General features: G+C 39.0%; 1 protein-coding gene across 3 annotated transcripts; it reads right to left on the bottom strand.

Moving 5' to 3' along the window:
* Nucleotides 1-6,867: 6,867 nt before the first annotated feature.
* LOC124110428 lies at nt 6,868-12,722 on the bottom strand. 3 transcript variants are annotated; one of them, XM_046469800.2, is made up of 6 exons: nt 12,597-12,722; nt 10,328-12,018; nt 9,020-9,106; nt 7,904-7,953; nt 7,517-7,547; nt 6,868-7,349 (listed from the first exon to the last, which is right to left on the bottom strand). In XM_046469800.2, exons 2-6 carry the CDS (start codon nt 10,404-10,406, stop codon nt 7,051-7,053), a joined length of 546 nt encoding a protein of 181 aa, XP_046325756.1. In that variant the 5' UTR covers nt 10,407-12,018; nt 12,597-12,722; the 3' UTR covers nt 6,868-7,050. The 3 variants fall into 3 exon arrangements, with proteins under 3 accessions (XP_046325756.1, XP_046325772.1, XP_046325765.1); XM_046469816.2 differs by lacking the exons at nt 10,328-12,018; nt 12,597-12,722 and adding an exon at nt 10,109-10,302; XM_046469809.2 differs by lacking the exons at nt 10,328-12,018; nt 12,597-12,722 and adding an exon at nt 10,113-10,302.
* Nucleotides 12,723-19,311: the final 6,589 nt, after the last annotated feature.

Raw genomic sequence — 19,311 nt, 5'->3', positions numbered from 1 at the left:
ACGGTGTCTGTCGTCTGCTTACAGATTCGTAATGGCCGATACAAGTAACACCTACAGCGATTTTCATTTAGAACACATTGGGAATGTTTTCGGCATGAATTCCGATTTCATGAGGAAGATTTCGATCTGGAAACATTGGCCGGCTCAGAGGCGTCAAGCACATTTATTATAGAAGCTACCCTCGAGCTTTCTGGAGCCTTCGAAGATGAACATGAACCTTCAAAACTACACTCTCTACCTGTGCAAAAAAATATAAAAGTAACTGAAACTAATCTAAAAGTTTAGAGAATCTAAGACAACCGAAACAAACACCGAATGGGGTGTTAAAAAGATCCAACTTACAGTACCGCTTGGTCTATTTTCGAAATATCCATTGCAAATTTTGATCGTTTATTATATCAAAAGGATAAGTGAAAATGTAGCTCGCTAATCTGTTGTCAAGACCTAGTCGACTTGTCCCAGCAGTCATCGATAACATTTAACGAAACTCTCTGTGGTCCAAGGGAGATAACTCCAAGTGATTTTTATAAACATTTACAATCAGCTGATCAATGGCCCAGTTCATCTCCACATTATGTTAGGCTTATGTAAATTATATAGTTTTCAAACACAAATAAATGGATTTAGCATGCATAATTAACAGGCTTAATTATAACTGTTAATTACAGACGGCGCGGAAGTAAGCAATGACCAAGTCAATATGAAACTATTACGCCTGAAAACCGATGCGTGAAATTAATGTAATTTCATGCTGAAGTCCACAAATAGTACCACAAAAAGTCGTTCCAATATTGCTAGCTGCAAAAGGTTTAGAGCAGCCATATGATAGGGCCGGACACTCAAATTCAATGCCACAATCAACGGAGCATTAAGATATAATTCCATCGGCAGATTTACAAAACATTTCCAGATATATTCATTCATTCAACCACAAATCCTTTCATCCTCTATTACCGAGTACGGTAGGATCTTGCAATCGACTTCATCACTAGGGACATAGATTCAACAAACAACTCAAAACATCATTGGTGGATCACTCACGCACAGAGAGGCTTTACTATTACGAGGAGATGTCCGCCAAGTTACACATCTTGTTTGCAAGTTCTAAAGTCGCAAAAACGTGGACACTTTCGAATGGGTCGCGTATGTGGTATCACTAGGTAGTTAAAGTCGAAGGTCGGAAGAAAAGTCAAATATATACAAAAAAAACCAGAAAAGTCTGATGTATGCTGAAGCCTCCACCATACTGCATCGATAGCCCTACAAACAAGCATCATCGACACGTTGCGGGGTGGAGATTACAATCTATTACATAATTGAATGATTAGACCAACAATTTCTCTATCACAGCCTGCAGCAGTCAGTTACAAGTATTATTAAAAATATTCAAGTCTAATTTTTGCAACTTTAACTTTACCCTCCAAGTTGAAACCGTTCTTTCAGGGGAGACAACTCTTCCGTGAATGTTACGATTAGATTCATCTGTTCTGTTATCAAGCAGATAACGTGTGTACATCTAACTTTAACCGACATTTGCAATGTCATTTCGCTGGTAAATGTAACATTGGTATATAAGTTGCCTGTAATTATAGCGAGAAAGTGAGTATGGTTTAACGCTGCGTTGAACAGTATGCCAGTTCTATCAAGGTATTTCAGCCTGATATCGGAGGAAAGCCCAAAGTGATGCAGGTCTCAGACGTTAACTACGTTGGCGTAACCAATGAGCACGGATACAGTCTGTCCCCCTACATTAAGTTGACACACCGTCATATAACTAAAATACTGTTCGAAGCGACGTTTTTTGCCACCAACTCTCTTGTAGATTAATGGCAATATGCGATTGTGTATAATACCATTGCAACTTTGGGATAGTATATAAAACATCATGGTTACAACTTTACATACTCCTTGACAAAATCACCCGCCAAGATCCGGGTTAGAATTGGTCTTCAGCAACCTATGCTTGTCGTAAGAGGCGACTAACGGGATCAGGTGGTCAGGCTCATTGACTAGGTTGATCCATGTCATCGTATCCCAATTACGTAGATCGATACTCATGATGTCAATCGCTGGATTGTCTGGTCCATACTTGATTATTTACAGACCGTCGTCAAATAGCTGGAATATTGCTGAGTGATTCGTTAACCAAAAAAGAAACTTTTTGAAACAATCATGGAGGTTCCACAGTCAAACACATTTGCTCTTCAAACGTATGCTGTTCAGACATTTGCTCTTGTTTTTTTAATAGTTTGGTCACGGATGGAATGATGGTTCAATTGTTACGTTTAGTATCAGGGTTATTGTATATTATATCTTTGAACTGATACCAAAAGCTAATGTCAATATAATAACACACTGAAAAAAGTAGAAATTGCTGCGTATAAAAATTCACACACCAAATATAAATAGTCCAGCATACTCTGATTACAGGGTATTCGAATGGGGTTATTAACCCGTCATGAATAAAACATCATCCTACGAGTGAATCGGTCCTATAGCCCTCGCCACTTGAAACAGAATCACGAAATATCGCGATGATTAATTAATGAAGATAGCTGCATGTGTGCTAATTCTTAAATAGTGAAAACAAGCCATTCCGCCGGTAAATGGCAAAATGACGAAAAATGCAAGAAATTTCAAGAAATGTCCATTTGCCGTGCGATAAACAGAATCATTGTGTTTTGATCACGTGGTTACAATCCGGGTAAGAATCGAGTCAGGTAACTTCGAGCAGGTGTATTTAGGAGTGAATATGGTGAATGGCACTTTAGATGTTACGTCTTTCTTTCCGTGCTGGTTATGTACGCATGCTCCACACGCTGCTGCACATGGCCGCTCGCAGTGGCCTGTGGTTTTACTTCAAGCGGTGAAGACTATAGCCAATTCTGTTGTGAAGTTGTATCATTGTACGTGAAAGGTGGGTGGATAGCCTATCATTGAAAGAAGTGATTCAAAGATTCTCGTCATTTCCGGTTGCATGCGTAGAATGTAATGTTTGTGCCCCGCCGTTATACATCTGTAATCTTGCAAAAAGCGGCGTCAAACCGCGCTCACACACTTAGTCAATGATCATATTAGACATGTAAGTGACTGTCGTAATAACTTTTTACTTAACTAGCTAGATCTTTAAGTTATCAGTAATAAAGTGTTGAATTATAACTACTAACATTGCTGGTTTATTCATATTCATATAATTAAATTTTCTCTGTGTTCATTGAAATTCTAACATTCTGATTAGTTGAACTGGTCACGTGTTATTGCATTCATTTCCCAATGAATGTAAAAAGATAAGCCAAGCCCACCGAGGCGCACTACTTTTATTACTGCGGAATGTCAGGGAATCCCAATATTACAGTCGAAGGAATTCCCATTCTGCTCATGTGTATCGTCATGCACATGCCATTTAGCGACCTTCATGCATATTCATTGTCCAAACAAACCTTTGAAACCGAAGGCCGAAGGTGAATGAAACAGCAAACGTGCAGGCGCGCTCGCCTGTATTTTCCCGCTCGCCTCGGTTCAATTTTCATGTCTTCGTTTTTCATTTCTAACTGTAGCATTTTTCCAACCGTGTTTTCCCGTTTACAGGGAAGTAATGTCAGATAACCAATCAGATAACGCCGCATGCATTAAGGTTTCCTGATAACATATATAATATGACCCGAAGCATATGGGACCAGCGTCACGGAAATAGAGCGACCTGCATATTTATCGGCCTGGAAAGCATATTCATTTGTGTGGGTTGTTGCGTCAATTGAGGATGTTACCGCCATGATGGTTTTAAGACACTGGGTTACTGGTGATACGTAGCAGAGTGAGATGGTCGGAACAGGTCGGTATATATCCAATATAAACCCATGCACATGATACACTGTTCTGTATGTTAGTGAATGTTAAATGTATATGAATTGTATACATGTTTAAGTATTTGCTGTATTCCACGCTACTTAATGTATTCTGTATTTTATTCAGCCCTTATTTTAACTGAGAAAGGAGTGACCGAATCTGTACACAAGTGAAACCTTGTTAGTCCGTACCCCTGGGGACTGTAATATTGTTTCTAATACACCTGTGGGAGAGAAACCCATTTCAGTGACTTGTATTAAACATATGTGTGAGATCGAATTCCAGGTGCGTGATTGGCTATTCAATGGTGATGACCTAAGGTCAAATTATGACGGACTACGTTCCTGATTGTAATTCATTGATAAGTTACTCGTGCTTCAGTCGAATTCAGTTCGTTGTAAGATACCTGATACCGCGCACAAAGACAAATCGGGTCGGGATATACAGAACATGAGGAGGGACAAGCGTATGCGCGTCTACCGTAAGGCTGGGCCATCGTCGTGGCTGCGGCGTTAAACATACAAACATATCATACACATGCCAGTTTGCGACTATCATAAACAGCGCGTTTTATCATTACGGGGACCATTGAATATTTGTCGAGTTATCCGTAGTTTGAGACAATCGGACATAGGATAAGAGAAAAGACCCACATGTCGCCGGGTCGTAAAACTAGTCTACAGCACGGTCTCGTGAACGCATGCTCGCCGCTCTCCTCTCCTTTAATTGTCCGGCTTCCGTCACCATTCGGTACAGTCTGTGGGTCATCGTTGTCCAGTGCCTTGACCATTCATTGTTCGTGAATTGGTAACCCGTAAATTATTTTCTCTAGCGGTTAAATTAATCACACACTTTTATCATTGCATGATTTGATATATGTTACATCATACATGTTTGGTACCTAATTTATGTTTTGAAAATATTTTTATAATTTTCACGTAGTGGCGCGATTTTCTTGTACTTATAGGTATTTCTCATGTATATATGGTCCTTTTTACCATTACAATAATTGTAAATATCGGGTTGTAAATCTTTGTTATTATGGTTAAATAGCTTATACTCAGCGCTTTACTTTGGTACGTACATCTTCCGTATTGGTTTAGTAGTTTGTTTGCTATTCGGGATTTCCTTTTGTTAGGAAACAGAAATTGGTTAAAAGCCTTGGCAAAAGCATGTGTCTTTCCCTCCAGGTTTCACTACTGGGTGGACATACAAAACTCGGGGTTCGTTCATAAGTGATTACGTGGCAGTTTTTATCAAGTCCTGACTCACTCTGGTTGTATGGTGCTAAACTTACTAGCTAAGGGTTTTCCTACTCGAGCAATCCCTGGATAACCAACTCTCCCGTGACTGTCTATCATAGGTCAAGTTATTATTTATTGTTGTTAGTCAAGTTATTCTTTTAGTCAAGTACCTTTTCAACGATGTCGTGTCTAGATACTCAGTAGGTCAAGTACCTTATATCTTTGGAAGTTTAGAATTTCCTTGCCCACTCAAAGTGTCTTAAGTCTATAATAATAGTTTTATATTAAGGCGTTTAAGTCTATTTTATTATCCAAGAGACTTGGATTGTCACTCTGTGTTTATTTCCCGCTATTTAACCCAGCTGAGGTTATTCTTCAATAGAGTGTTAAGTTTTTAAACTCCCAGTAGTTGGTTCATCTACACTCATTTTATTACTGCTATACTGGTGCTTAGCTAATCAGCTTGTGTAATCAGTGATCATTGTCAGTGTAAATTGGTTTGTGTAAATTTATATTGTCGTCTATTGATAACATTAGCTGTTTTACTTTATTCATGTTTAATGACACCCTGGTGTCTGGAGCACAACTCCGTGACACCCCATATCACCTTGTGATTCCCATATCATGCCCGGTGTCATCCCAAGACCGAGGGTCGTAATATTTGTATTACCTCTTACTGACCGGGCCTTGGGCTAGTTCCATTATCCTGTTCGAAAAGGACGCTAGCGTCCGCTCCGCAGATACATAGAGTATTACGTGATAAATCATATTAAAGACTATATCGAGATAATCGAATTCGAGTTATCAAGGAACTAAGAACAGGGAAGATTCTAGAAACTATACAACTGTCACATATTGCTGTAATTTCATGATTTTTTTCAGTTGCCTTTAAATAGTAAATAAGTAATTAATCGTATCACTTCTTATTTTGCTAAATGATCATATATCATTTCCATCACCAAAAACTATGTAATAGTTAATAAATGCTGACATCACGCTGATATACTATCAGTACTCTCAGGCACACTGTCCTGATAGTTCATTCCCCTGAAGAGCGTATTACACGTGTAATTCGAAGTCACTAAAAAGTGTTGCGGTCCAGCTCTGTGAAATGTTTTTTTGTTGTGATTCCGCCCCTTCCCCTGTGACTATAAGATACGAATATCTCCGAGGCAATAAGACGTGAATGAATTCCCATCTCTTTGATATAGATATCTGAGTTAGAAAAAAATGCTTCTTACATTTTATCGATATATAACATTTTAATATTCATGAATATACGTTATGATGATGCCTCAGTATTTGTTTTGTTATATAGTTATTATTGTATACATATCAATGACAATGGAAAGGGCAGCCTCCGTGGTCTAGTGGTAGAGCGTCCGCCCGGAGAGCGGAAGGTCCGGGGTTCGATTCCCGGCCGCGTCATACCAAAAGACGTTAAAAGATGGTACTTGTTGTTACCCTGTCTTGCGCTCGGCATTAAGGGGCTAAAACAAGGACTGGTCGGCTCGGAGTCAGTATACTGTGTCTGAGTGGGGTATTCATGTTAAACTGCGGCATGGTATCTCAGTGAGCTAGCACTATAAATCGGCATCAGTCCGGACTAGTACAAGCAGCCACACACACACGTGCAAGCACGTCGCTATATAAGTGCAATAATCTTGGACGCGACGTTAAACCAATTTCACCTCACCTCAAAATGGAAAGGAAAACTAACACATCAGACGTTTCACAGAATTTTCACATCAACTGTATATGAAGAATTCCAGTCACAGAACGTTCAGATTTATTTATTGAATTACTCATTTCAATGCGGTAGAAATCTAAAGAAAATAGATTATCTGAGGTAGATACATATAGGAGGTAGTTTAATTGCAATATTCAAATCTGCAAACTTAAAGGATGAGAGACATACATGTATGCCCAGGTGTATTGCTCCATCAAGTGTGCATTTTGACTACTCTTCGTCGAAGGGATTGAAATCTTCGTCAAGGGACCAATAACCCGTTTCTTCTTGTGATGCATTATCATAGTTAATTGCAAAGTTTTCAACCTCATTGTCATTATTGCCATTCGGGGGTTGCCAGGGTATTTCGACCCTCCTCCTCACACACATATACATATAAGCAGCTATGGAAATGATAGTCAGCGCCATGCAACGAGTGTAGTCCTCAGTCGTAGGTTGGTACACATGTTCCATGTTGGGCTCTTGAGAACTTGCTGAGGTGTCGGTGGAATAACCAAGTGCACTGTCATCTGGGAAGAATTGAGAAGATCTTAGTATAGCTGACAGCAGGGAAACTATTCTAAGTTCCATTCAAATGACGATAAAAGGTTACTTATATGCATAATGAATAGTCCATGATGTAGTTTGTTTTAATTATTGCTTCACGTTACATGGTTTTCATGGTAAGCTTGTTTACCTGCTCTACTCTGAGCTTGATCAGTTTCCATCTGAAGGTGAAAACAGAATGAAAATATACGTCTCTGGGGTCGTGCTGACAATCGTTTATAGCACTCAGTGCTAATTAGAGGACACTGAGAAAGCGTGGTATGTACATAAGATATATAGCCTAGTATACCATTCAACTTACAATAACATGTTCATTGACAGAAATTCTTTTGAAAGGCAATATAGAATTCATGATAGTTCATGTGTAAAATATATTTCAATGTGGAATGTTCACATTTATATTTAATATATTGCATTTAATTGGTGTCACAAAAGGGCACATGCAGTGCTCGGAGACACTGAGAATGGTACTAATGCCTTACTAATGCCTTACATGTAATAACAAATTGTCACTCACAAAACCAACTATTTCAGGGCCCTGTGCTGCATCCATCCCTGTTTCTTCATCTATATGAATATATATAACAGCCATGTACATACAGATGTAATGATCATTTTGTTTACGTGAGCAAGGAATGTGGTCTTAGTTGGATATTGACTTCACACGGTGTACCCATGTGTGGAACTGGAATCGGGTCTTCTGCCTGATAAACAACGCTTGAACCACCAGGGTATCCTACCTATGTTAAAATGGGTTTAACATTTGCCATATACGTCCTGACGATTGCACAAAAAGAATAAATACACTTACAACAGTGATAATATACAGACAGGGTCACAAGATACAAAGATGGCGACATGAAAAGATAATTTAGTGGCGGTTTTCGTGAGACAATCATTATTTTTACCCATGCATTTACCTCTTAGGGTTATATATAATTGTAGTAACGGGAATTGCTATGCTACATACAACCATGCCAACAACACTGGACAAAACAGGCTAATTCCCAAACCCTCAACCCTATCCCATACATGCACTTACGTTATATCCAAACAGAAATAATATCTTCCCAATTAGGATTTTACGTTCAAACATACCTAACGAAATCTAATACATCTCATGCACTCATCAGGAAAATATTTGGCAGGAGAGAATTCGCGGTCACACAACAGCGTTGATCCAATGTTGTTTCTGCTCATGGAAAGAAAGCAGTTCCTTCTATTGTAAGTATTAGATGCATCCATAAACTGGGGCATACTGTCTCGTCCGCGAGCTACTAACCTTTGTATCTGAGAGCAAAATAATGAATATATAGTGGCCTAAAACCAATCAGAATATCAAGAAATAAGTTAAACATCAACACAGATACTTACCCTTTATTAATCATCGTATGAATGGATGATATATGCATTTACATTGTGGGCCGGCTATTGCACAAGAAATCAATCTAAACAAGGTTCTACCAGGGCTGCAGATCCTATGATTTATCCGAGTATAGGTTTTAGTAAGGGGTTTACTTTAAGTCATTGTGCTTGTTTACTGTAAATCAACCCAGAGCTATGGTAACAGTGCCAAGTATCGAAAAGTTTCTTCAGTTGCATGTAGATATATGTTGAAATATTCAAGTTTTACCTGTTGCTTGTGCTCTGTTAAATGAATTTTGAGGCTGTTGCAGGTCATGCTCTGTTTCCATGTGTCCTTCTTTCCTGACCATTTTACCTGGACATGCATGTATATCAACATTTATAATTTGCTATAATAATATATTTATATGTGAGTTTACAAAGCCAATGTGAGAATGCATGCATATCCCTAGCTCTAGTTCAGTTTCTGGTTTTGATTACATCAAGACAATATACATTTTCCTGTCCTGCCCAAATATTAAACGTTCTTCAGCACAAATACTTGTATGTAACATCAATGTTATATATCCATAACTACAGCTGTTAAAACATTATTGAATTGTTATGACTAGTATTATAAATGACTGATAATTGTGGCATCATATGTGGTAGGCTGGTGAAAAATATCAATTGCAGGATATCCTTGAAACAGCTTACTTTCTTATTGCAGATTTATTTTGTGAACTTATATAGTATGCTTTGTATAATACACATACTTGGAACAAATTTATAATTCAATCTTAGAACTGATCATATTAAATGCAATGACATTGTATTCGACGTTATATCTCTCAATATGATCACCGATTTTACCGCGTAATGCCATTCGTCTTTCATGAGATTGATATAAGTTTGTGTATGCATGTTCACCCCAATGTCATTTCATCATCATTTATGATCAACAGTGAGTTGTATTGTGGAAATGGTCTGTTTCAGCAATATATGTACATGCTATCAATAATAATTCTATAAAATACACATGCTAGTTTACATGAAGTAAATATTTACAGCGACACTAAACCATGCCCTTTAAATCGTCCACTTTCGTTAACAGGTTGCATTGAGATCCGGTCTTTTCAGGATGAGCTTGTGTACGAAAGATGCATGTTACCTACTGAAACCTAAACACCTGCCCCACATCAAACAAAATCTCAACCCGATTCAGTCTGTGCCAATTTCTTTTGAGTGACTTGTGATAGCTTAAATGAAAGATTAGACATTGTATTTTAGTCCGACTTTTTATCAACAATATGTAGCCTGCAACCTCGGGGTATCGCGGTACTTGTCATGTACGCTGAACGGAACAAAATGCACTCACCAACCTTTTTGATTATTTGTGTTCTCTGTATCATACGTCATTTATTTCATCTAAATGTGCACATTTTACTGATAAAAGTTCATTATTTCCATTCGTAGCGCCGAGTAAAAGCCGGGCCTCGCGCTCAGTTTGACAAGGGAGAGAACTCTATCGTATCGCGGTAAAGGGAAAAGTTGTGTATGGAGGCCCAAATCAGACAAAAATATGACAAATTTTTACCTGCCACAAAGTATGATGATGCCAGACTTCGTGATTCATCCAGACAAGTGCAAAGACAGCATGAAGGAAGAAAATGCATAAAAAGTTCAGTAGTCCCGAAATTTCGCAAAATCTAGAACAATGGAGCAAATAGGTTAACAGTTAAATAGTCACCAAGGAAACAGTTTAAACACAGTGGGGGCACTAGAATTCACCATGACGCCTTACAAATGTGGTATTTGCACAAAATGACAGATGTGTCCAGTGTTGACATTTGTCACACTGAGCCCACTTGAGAATCACCAGATAAGGGCACGACCTTAGTCCTGGTGGGGTGTTCTTGCCACAAACACAGCAGTTCTCTGAATCATCATCAGACACATCAGGAGATGAAACCCAAAATGAAGATGGACCTGGCTGAGGAGTTGTAGGTTTGGAATGCTTGACACAGGCAGCGCGTTTAGTCGAAGTAGTAGCAGATCTCTTCAAATGTGTACTTTTTGCTGGAATGTTAGTTTGATTCTGTAGCTTTTTTGTGCTTTTTGAGGACTGCATAATTTCAACATTTTTTTGCTTCAGAAGATTTCCAGTCAGGAACGGTGGCACAAATTTTTTTTTTAGGTTTACAGAAGACTTTTGTGATCCTCCTCTCTTGAAGAAACTGGCTTGTACTGGAAGCTGAAGGAACCTGAACTGGTGGTGTAACATCTGAACGGCTACCTGGGGTTTCATGCGTGGATTCCAAAGGTGGAGCATCCAGAGGTGCTTCATTTTCCTGATTTCCTTTGTCTGAGTGAGGATATATAGTTGCAGGTGCTACGGACAGATCCTCAATAGTCTTGTTGGAAAAAGGATAAATCCCAGATTTCCGGAAAGCTGACGCCAAATTATCTGGAGACATTGCCCTCAAATATGGTTTGGCTGTGAGCTTGGCAACCTCGTATTTGGTGATTTTCACACCTGGATTCCGTTGAAGATACAACTGACATTCCCTGCTGTACATAGATTTAAAGGGCCCGGACACTGCAACATCCAGAGGCTGGGTGATATGACTGGTATGTGGTGGCAGGACAAACAAAATGACGTTGTGCTTCTTGGCCCATTCAACTAGAGTTAAATGTGGTTACCAATGGCATTACCACCACCGATAACGGTAACTGTGGAAGATCTTGGCGATGTTACTGCTTGTGGTTGGGAAGTGGAGTCACAGACGATCTTAGGAGGGGCATGCTCAGTACTGATCCCAGTCTCATCCATGTTGTAGATCCTTTCTGGATTCTCTCTCAGTTCATTAAATGTCAAAATAGTGGCCAGCTCCTTAAAGTAGGAACGCAGTGCTTCGCGGGAGGCATATTGTGCTCTCAGCATGGATAGCTTCTGGGGTTTGGCAAGTTTAACCTCGGGCCATCGCCTTAGAAACCCATAAAACCAGTTGTCACTAAGAGGTCTATCACTCTTAGTTTTTCTGCCACATGTCACTGCAAAAGCGTCTCTCTACCGGGCTTGGCATGGACAGGAACATTACCCCTTGTTCTGTCTCGAAGAGTTGACTCCGGAACTGTATACAAACGAGATGCACTATATACTGAAATTCCATCGCGAGTGGCATCAAATGTACGCTGCAAATTGGCAGCATCATACTGGCATCTAACTTTAACTGTCTTAGGCTGCTGAAAAGTTAGTTGCCTCCTTACTTTAACAGTCTTGCTATCCTGAAGAGGGAAAAGGTAAGTAGAATTTAGTCTGTGCAATAATTAATAGGTATACATGCATTCTTACCATTTTACCCCCAAAAAGTAATAAAACAAAAAACAAACAACAAATATGAGTAAAATATTGTAAGATTTTTATTAAAAAAGAATAAACATTATTAATCCAAAAAGTTGAAAAAATGTGTAAAAAAATTGTTTAAAAAAACTTATAAATATATACATAAAACGCAATACAGAAAACTATAAATACACATTTTTCGAATTTTACCACTCCTTTTATGACAACATTATGTATCATATTTGGCTCCAAGTCAGGAACGTATTGGTAAATATGGCATTATGGCCCTTATTATGTACCATACATTTCTGACCACTTAGCGGAAACAAATGTGTGGACTACGTCACTTCCGCTACCTTATTTGTCAACATGAATATGCAGACGACCTTGTTCAGGTCGACCGAGAAAGTTTACTTGAGAAAAAGCGGGCTATATCGAAGTCATTTGAAAGATAGGGGTAAGGCACTATTTCAAAACATGCCAGAACTAAGTATCAATCTGTCTATAAATGCTTACTTACCAGTAGACGGAACATTCTGCAGAAATTGCAATTGTTTACGAGGCGAAGACTTCCTGGTTGATGATTTGCATATGTAAACAGCCGCTAGGAGGCGTGTCCCGCGTGAACTACCGGAAATCACAAATGCCGCGATACGATGAATGCCGCGATACCACGGAGTCCGAGTATACATGGTATGACATCAGCTTCCCATGATGTGACCCAAGTTGAAGGCCGATGGATGTGAATCATGTATTAATGTACATTAATGTACATTTTCACTTTTCACTTTTTTTAAAATAGTGTTATAAGTTTCAAATGCAAATGATAACCTTCTAGCGCCTCACAGGCAGCTTGGATTGTATACTCTCCAGGGAGCTGAGAATGAAAATCGAGTGCTCACTGATCCATTGACCGGGGTAATAATAGTGTAGCGCTATGAGCATCAACTTGGTGAATGGAATCTTGCGCATTATAAATGCGAAGGGAATCAAGAAACACATGCTATCGGTGCCATTTAAATTGATCAGCAGAGGTAGAACACTTTCAGCATTAAAAACCAAAACAGGCTGATTAAAAGAATCAATAAAGAGATGCTCAATCGGTCACGTTGACTCCGGTATTTTTTCGGATTACGACTTTTGCGGTTGACTGAGGCACATTGTCATCAGTCCGTTTTCTCACTCGGTGACGAGCCTCGCCTGTCTTGTTCAGAAGTTCTATAGTGAGGATGGACTGAAGCGTTAGTACAGTATGTGAGTATAAACCTTGTGTTGTGTTGACCAATGTGCATAATGGCCGGCACATGAATGCTGATGGTTACAGTTTGGAGTCTGGGCAGACAGACCAGATACTCCGTGATTTAAATTACCCTTGGCTGACCAGGCGAACGGACGAGTCATGGCATCTTTTGACCATATCAGGGCGGAACTGCCCGTTTAGGTAATTGTAGTAGGGTCGGGTTTAATCCAAAAGCAGTTACGACAATATTAATGTTCAGTTTGTTTTTGGGTCGCAGCTAAAATATGGTGAAGGGTCAAGTTGACCCTTTTTGTAGTCCCTCCTCTGTCACTATCCACAAATGTTGCGCCATCCTGCATACGTTTTCGTTTCACATCAGTCTGCTTTTTCTGGTATCCATTGTGAATTTCAACTTCCACGTCGATTTGCTGAAATGACTTGATAATTCAACAACACAATTTGGGCACTTGTTGACCTTACGAATAAGCCCTACCGATCAAGTTCCTTGAAAAGGTCACATTCTTTGGCAAACAAATACTAATAATCAGTGACCGGGTTAAGGCTTAACATTTCTGTGTGCTTGTGTACAGTTTCATTTCTTTGAAAACTTCAACACTCAGCTAAAACTCGAGAATGTCATTGAGTAAGTGTTTATCATTGTCATCCGTTATAACATGAGTAATTCTGTTGCAGCCGAGGAACACGGACTGCTGTCACTAGCTGTTGGTTACACCACCACACACAATATCTGGAGCAGTCGCCGCTGTAACAACTAAAGGTTTTTTTGAAAATTCATGATCAGTGTAAGATACTACGAAGTAAGTTCATGTCGCCAGCAATATCCTTCATTAGTTCTTTCAGTATCAAGCGGCACCATGCTTTTACATCGTGACTAATCACCTTTATTTCCTCTACTGTCTGTGTACGAGTAGTTATTGGGAACATATCTGAGTTGATATCAGCTCTGTAGCTTTTCCGAATCTATCCTTCAGTCAAGTGTGTTCGATCAGCTGGCCTTTGCACCTTCCTCATAGGGTCTAACACGTTTAGGGCCTTGTCCATTCCATATGCAGACTTAGAATTTACCATCAGCAGTAGTATATTCAGCTTACTTTGTAATGCAAGCTGATTTCCAATGTGCTGTCCCATATTGATCTAAAAAAATGGAGCGATGGCTAATATGTTTGGTGCCACCCGGGACATTTCACACCCATTCCTTTTCCTTTTTTAGTCAGGCACCAGTCCAACAGAGGTTAATCTGGAATGGCGCACTGATGCTGAACTTCGTATCAGTTACTGTTTTGCAGGTGATGCCGATTGCTTGTGATGCACTTTGCCCAGTCTTCTTTCTACTTGCTATTGTCATTGAGTTATCTCAGCCACCCATGACAATATTCATCTCACATGCCTCAGTACCCTTCTTCCAATTAATTTGCTTCACGAATTCTCCCTTTTCAGGCATATTCTGTGTTTTCAGTTCACTAAAGAACCTTAGCCACATTGTAAGAAGTGCATGTTGGTCCTGTATCGTATGTCATGTCGTATACCATATTTGCCATCAGTAACCTGGCTCCGGTATTTCCAATAGATGTGTCTTGAAGACCCCAAGGCAAGTCAAATGTTAGGTCTACTGGGTTTTTTCCGCGTTTGCCTGTCTTGATGTCTTTGTACAACTTCATTTCAGATGCTGTTAAGTCATACACAACAAAATTCAGTGTTATTTACCAGCAGGTTCCACACTCTCTCTTCGTGGCTATCTTCAGCTAATGGTCGTTGCAGTCAGTGAATGTTGAGACCTGTATTCCATGCTTCAGACACCTTTTCAGTGTAAACTAGTTGCATATCCTCTAAATCACCTTGACTCTTGTTTCAGGTCGACAGACAAGTGCCATCCAACCTCGATTTTGTAACTAGTGAAAACACTTCAACATTCAGTGACAGTCCTGGGTATATTGGTCGGAGAGGCACTTTCTGACTCTACAGACTCAAGGGTGAGACCTCTGTTCCAGGGGTTTGTATTTTGCTGAACTATGACTTGATTCCCATGCGATCGCATCCATCATAACTGAGTCGGATGGAACTAATCAGCCTTGAGCACAAGTTGTATCAATTTATCCCCATCATTGTGTGTTTTCACATAATGACAAACATATACATGTATGAAAAAGTTTAAAAGAAATACACAGGTCTTGTGTCAGCAGTCCACATTGCAGTTGAGCTTTATCCACAGTCTGTCACTTTGACACATTGATTGGCTGTACAGAGTTACCCGAGCAACCAAATTAATGAGTGAAGAAAGACTTTCGTATGAGTATGAACTTCAATGCATTGTTATCTTACAAATTGCATATATGTATTTAGCGGACTGGAGTTAGAGTACGTTGGTAGCATATGTAATAATGATACAGGAACACTTATATATATATATATATATATATATATATATATATATATATATATATATATATTTCTGGTTAATTTCCACTTGGCTTTGGAATTATTGGCAAATTAACATTGTATTTAAAATGAATTAATGCCAAAAATGAGGGTTTCCATGGGCTTAGTATTGATCAAGTTCTATTTGAATTGCAAACGCTTATGTGTTCTGAAAAGAGAATTTAGTGCCCTGTTTAAGTGGGTTGTTCAGTCTGTGCCAGATTCTTTTGGGTATCTCGTGGTACCTAAAATGAAAGATTAGACATTTTATTTTGTTGCGAGTGTTTATTTACAATCTATACCTGGTATTAACTGCGGTGCACATGACTGAATCCCAAGTTTGAGACTGATAGCTCAATACATCTTGTGACCATTGTTGACACTTGATACTGCAAAATCTAAATGGTAGACCCAGGCTGATGTTTTGCGTTGCAAGTGACAAGTGGCAGGTTAAACAGCATGCAATTGGAGAACAGCCTAGTGTTAGCTTCAGGCACTTATGGTCAAAGGGAGATAACTGTAGAAACCGGAAGTGATAATGAATGTAAACAGTGTCAGTGAATTTGGAAAATTCTTATGTTGCTAAGTAACTGGTTAGTATTGGTAAGTGGTCGAAGGTTCGGTACATGTTGCTTTGATATCTGGTTAGGTCGTGAGGATGTAACGGATATTGTAGAGACACAGTTTGAGTCTAGATCATGAATAAACAAGTCGTGTTGTAACAAGCTATGTTACCTTCTTTCACGGGTGGCAACAGTTAAAAACAACAAGAAACATTGGCAGGTATTGACGTTTCTCAGTGGGACAGTGGTGATAATAGCGATCATTTGAAGCAATGAGAGGCCTTTTCCACCGTGAAGACATGACGAAAAACAAAAAAACATGGCTCATCAAGAAATCAAGAAAGCTACGAGGATGCAAGTCAATCATTGATAAGGAGGTTTGGGAAGGGACAATATGTGCACAAATTTCAATTGGATTCAGTTAATACAAGCAGAAAGAAAGGTAGACACCATAAGCATAATGATTTGCACTAGAAACATTGTGTAAGAAAGCATTTCCTGTCGGAAAATGAAGTATTCAAAAGTGCAAAAGAAGCAAATTGTCATACTGTTAAGATCTCGGCAAGATAAGGGATCAGATATGATGGAAGGGAAGGGAATTATTGCTCAGTTGGAAGAACTTACAGTAGCCCAGCAATCATTCTCAGAAACAGTTGTGGTAATCGTGACCTCTTGACAAAAGCAGGACAGAACAGTCGGTGTTATCCCTGTTTCAGCGAGGGTAACTTTGATAGGGATTTTTCCAGTAAATTCACACGTCAAAGTTGCAAGTCTGCAGGATTTTGACATGTAGAGGAAGCTTGCAAATCTGCAAATTTCGAGGTCTCAAATAAGAGTATGAGCCACTTGGGATGCTTGATGTGATGTACGACATTCCCAGCTACTAAAGAAAGAATTATATAAGCTGTTGTTGCGGAAAACAAATAAAATTGGAGGAATATTGGACGGGGGAAAGGCAAAGGACACTGGAGCTCAGATAAGTGTGATCATAGAACATTTAGCAACTCATGTTGAAGGGAGACGAGACTCATCAAATATCTCACCAAGGACTATTATGGACTACTTCTGACTGTAAGATTGGCTTAAACTATGTTGATTCACACAGATTCAATGCGGTGAGGAAGTTAGCCTATCCAATTAACGTGGATTGGATGTAATTTCCAAAGTGCACTGCAGGTACCAGAGGCAATTTCTGCTATGAGAATAGCGCCTAATGCAGCAACACAAGAAACTCCAGTTCAAGTTCTGTTTGATTTTCTCCCTAGAAACAATGAACGCATATTTTGGTCAGAAGCATCTAGAGAAAGTTAGAGAACAATTGAAAAACGAAATTGCCAAAGAACATATAAATCGGATCGTCAAGCAAAGCAAAGTAAGGTTCAAACCTTATGAAGAGGGAGAGAAAGTGTGGCTGTAATATCCCTGCAGAAAAATGGGTTTCTCCCGGAAACTGATAGGAAGTAGATGGCCTGGTCTATTTTCAGTGCCGTGAAGGGCGGGAGAGACAACATACAAAACCGACCCCTTGGTGAATCAGGGCGCACCCGAGTGGTAAATCACAGCATTCTAATTAGACATGTTGATATACCTCTGCTCCCGCACAACTTGCAGGAGCTTTTGGTGTAGATGTTTCACACAAGTTGACCTGGAGAAATGAAAAGATTGTGTTGCCGATTAACATTGATTACTTTAACAATGTTGCAGTTGTTCATGGGGAACAGGACGGCATACGATATTACCGCAGACACGGACAGGCACCAGCTTGGCAACAAGATTATAAAATTTAACTTGATTTTCATAAACCATGACCGTATAGAAATACTTGTAAATAGGGTCCGAATCAGTTGTTCCAATCAGTTGTACATGTCGACTTTGTCCTTAACTGTCTTAACTACTTAAGTAACAGTTAAACTTCAAATTGTAAGTGTATTAATATGAATGAAATACTAATAGGTCTAGGGGGTGTTAGCGACAAGGGATAAGGGTCAAAGGGGGATAACTCTAGGTATCGGAAATGATAATGAATGTAAGCACTGTCATTGACTTCGGGCAATTCTTATGTTCCTTCGTAACTGTAACTAATGTTAAGTGATCGAATGTCTGGTACATGTTGCTTGGTTATTTGGTTAGGTTGTGAGGGTGCTGTGAGGTTAGTATTAGAGTCTTGGTCTTCAGTAAAAACGTTGCATTGTAACGAGCAGTATTACGATCTATCACTGGGACCGATATTAGTTATTGTAGGCTGGGATGTCATTGTAGATAGCAAGGAAGGACAGTATGTGGCCAGGGGTCTTGTGTTTATGTATTTGTTAGTGACTACACATAGATAACACAGTTGATGAAAAGTTTACACTGGTAAACGAAGAGCAATTCCGCAACATTTACAATTACATTTGCAATCCAATTACCATTATCACTGAATATTACGAAATGGCTCTGAAATATGGGGTACTGAGTATTATGCTGAATTGAAAAAGTTCACACATTCAGTTTTTAATGTTTTCTTGGTTTTGGTAAGTTTGCCTCAAACAAGGCAATCCTTGGTAAAAGAGACCGGAGTAATATTTATGTAGTCAGCCAATTAAGGGTAATTACGTTATTGATTAAGTTACTTAGAATGATACCTGATAGATACCCATTTCAGTGTTACAAAATGTTAAATGTACTTGATGACAAATAATTTGGGTTACAAATCTATTATTTGTTCTTGACTTTTCATATGTATGGGTTTCCGAATATATGGGAGATCCTTTTATTTTTATATTCATTTAAACAGAAACTAAAGGACATATTTTGTCAGCAGTGGCATCATAGTATTTCTGTATCACTTTATCTTAGCGATTACAGCAAAGTGAACTCCTTGTTACAAATTGAAAAGATATTTAGCTTGTTTAAACGATAATAGTTTAATAAGAGCTTATTGTAAACTTAGAATTTCTTGCACAATTAAATGTATATGTATGTCGCAGACAGTGATATTTTGAATTCTATTTGTA

This window comes from Haliotis rufescens, unplaced genomic scaffold (genome assembly GCF_023055435.1).
Source record: "Haliotis rufescens isolate VD_foot unplaced genomic scaffold, xgHalRufe1.0.p SCAF_5, whole genome shotgun sequence".
Classification (NCBI taxonomy): domain Eukaryota; kingdom Metazoa; phylum Mollusca; class Gastropoda; order Lepetellida; family Haliotidae; genus Haliotis; species Haliotis rufescens.
The sequence above is the reverse complement of the archived record's forward strand: the minus strand, read 5'-3'. Positions and strand labels throughout refer to the sequence as shown.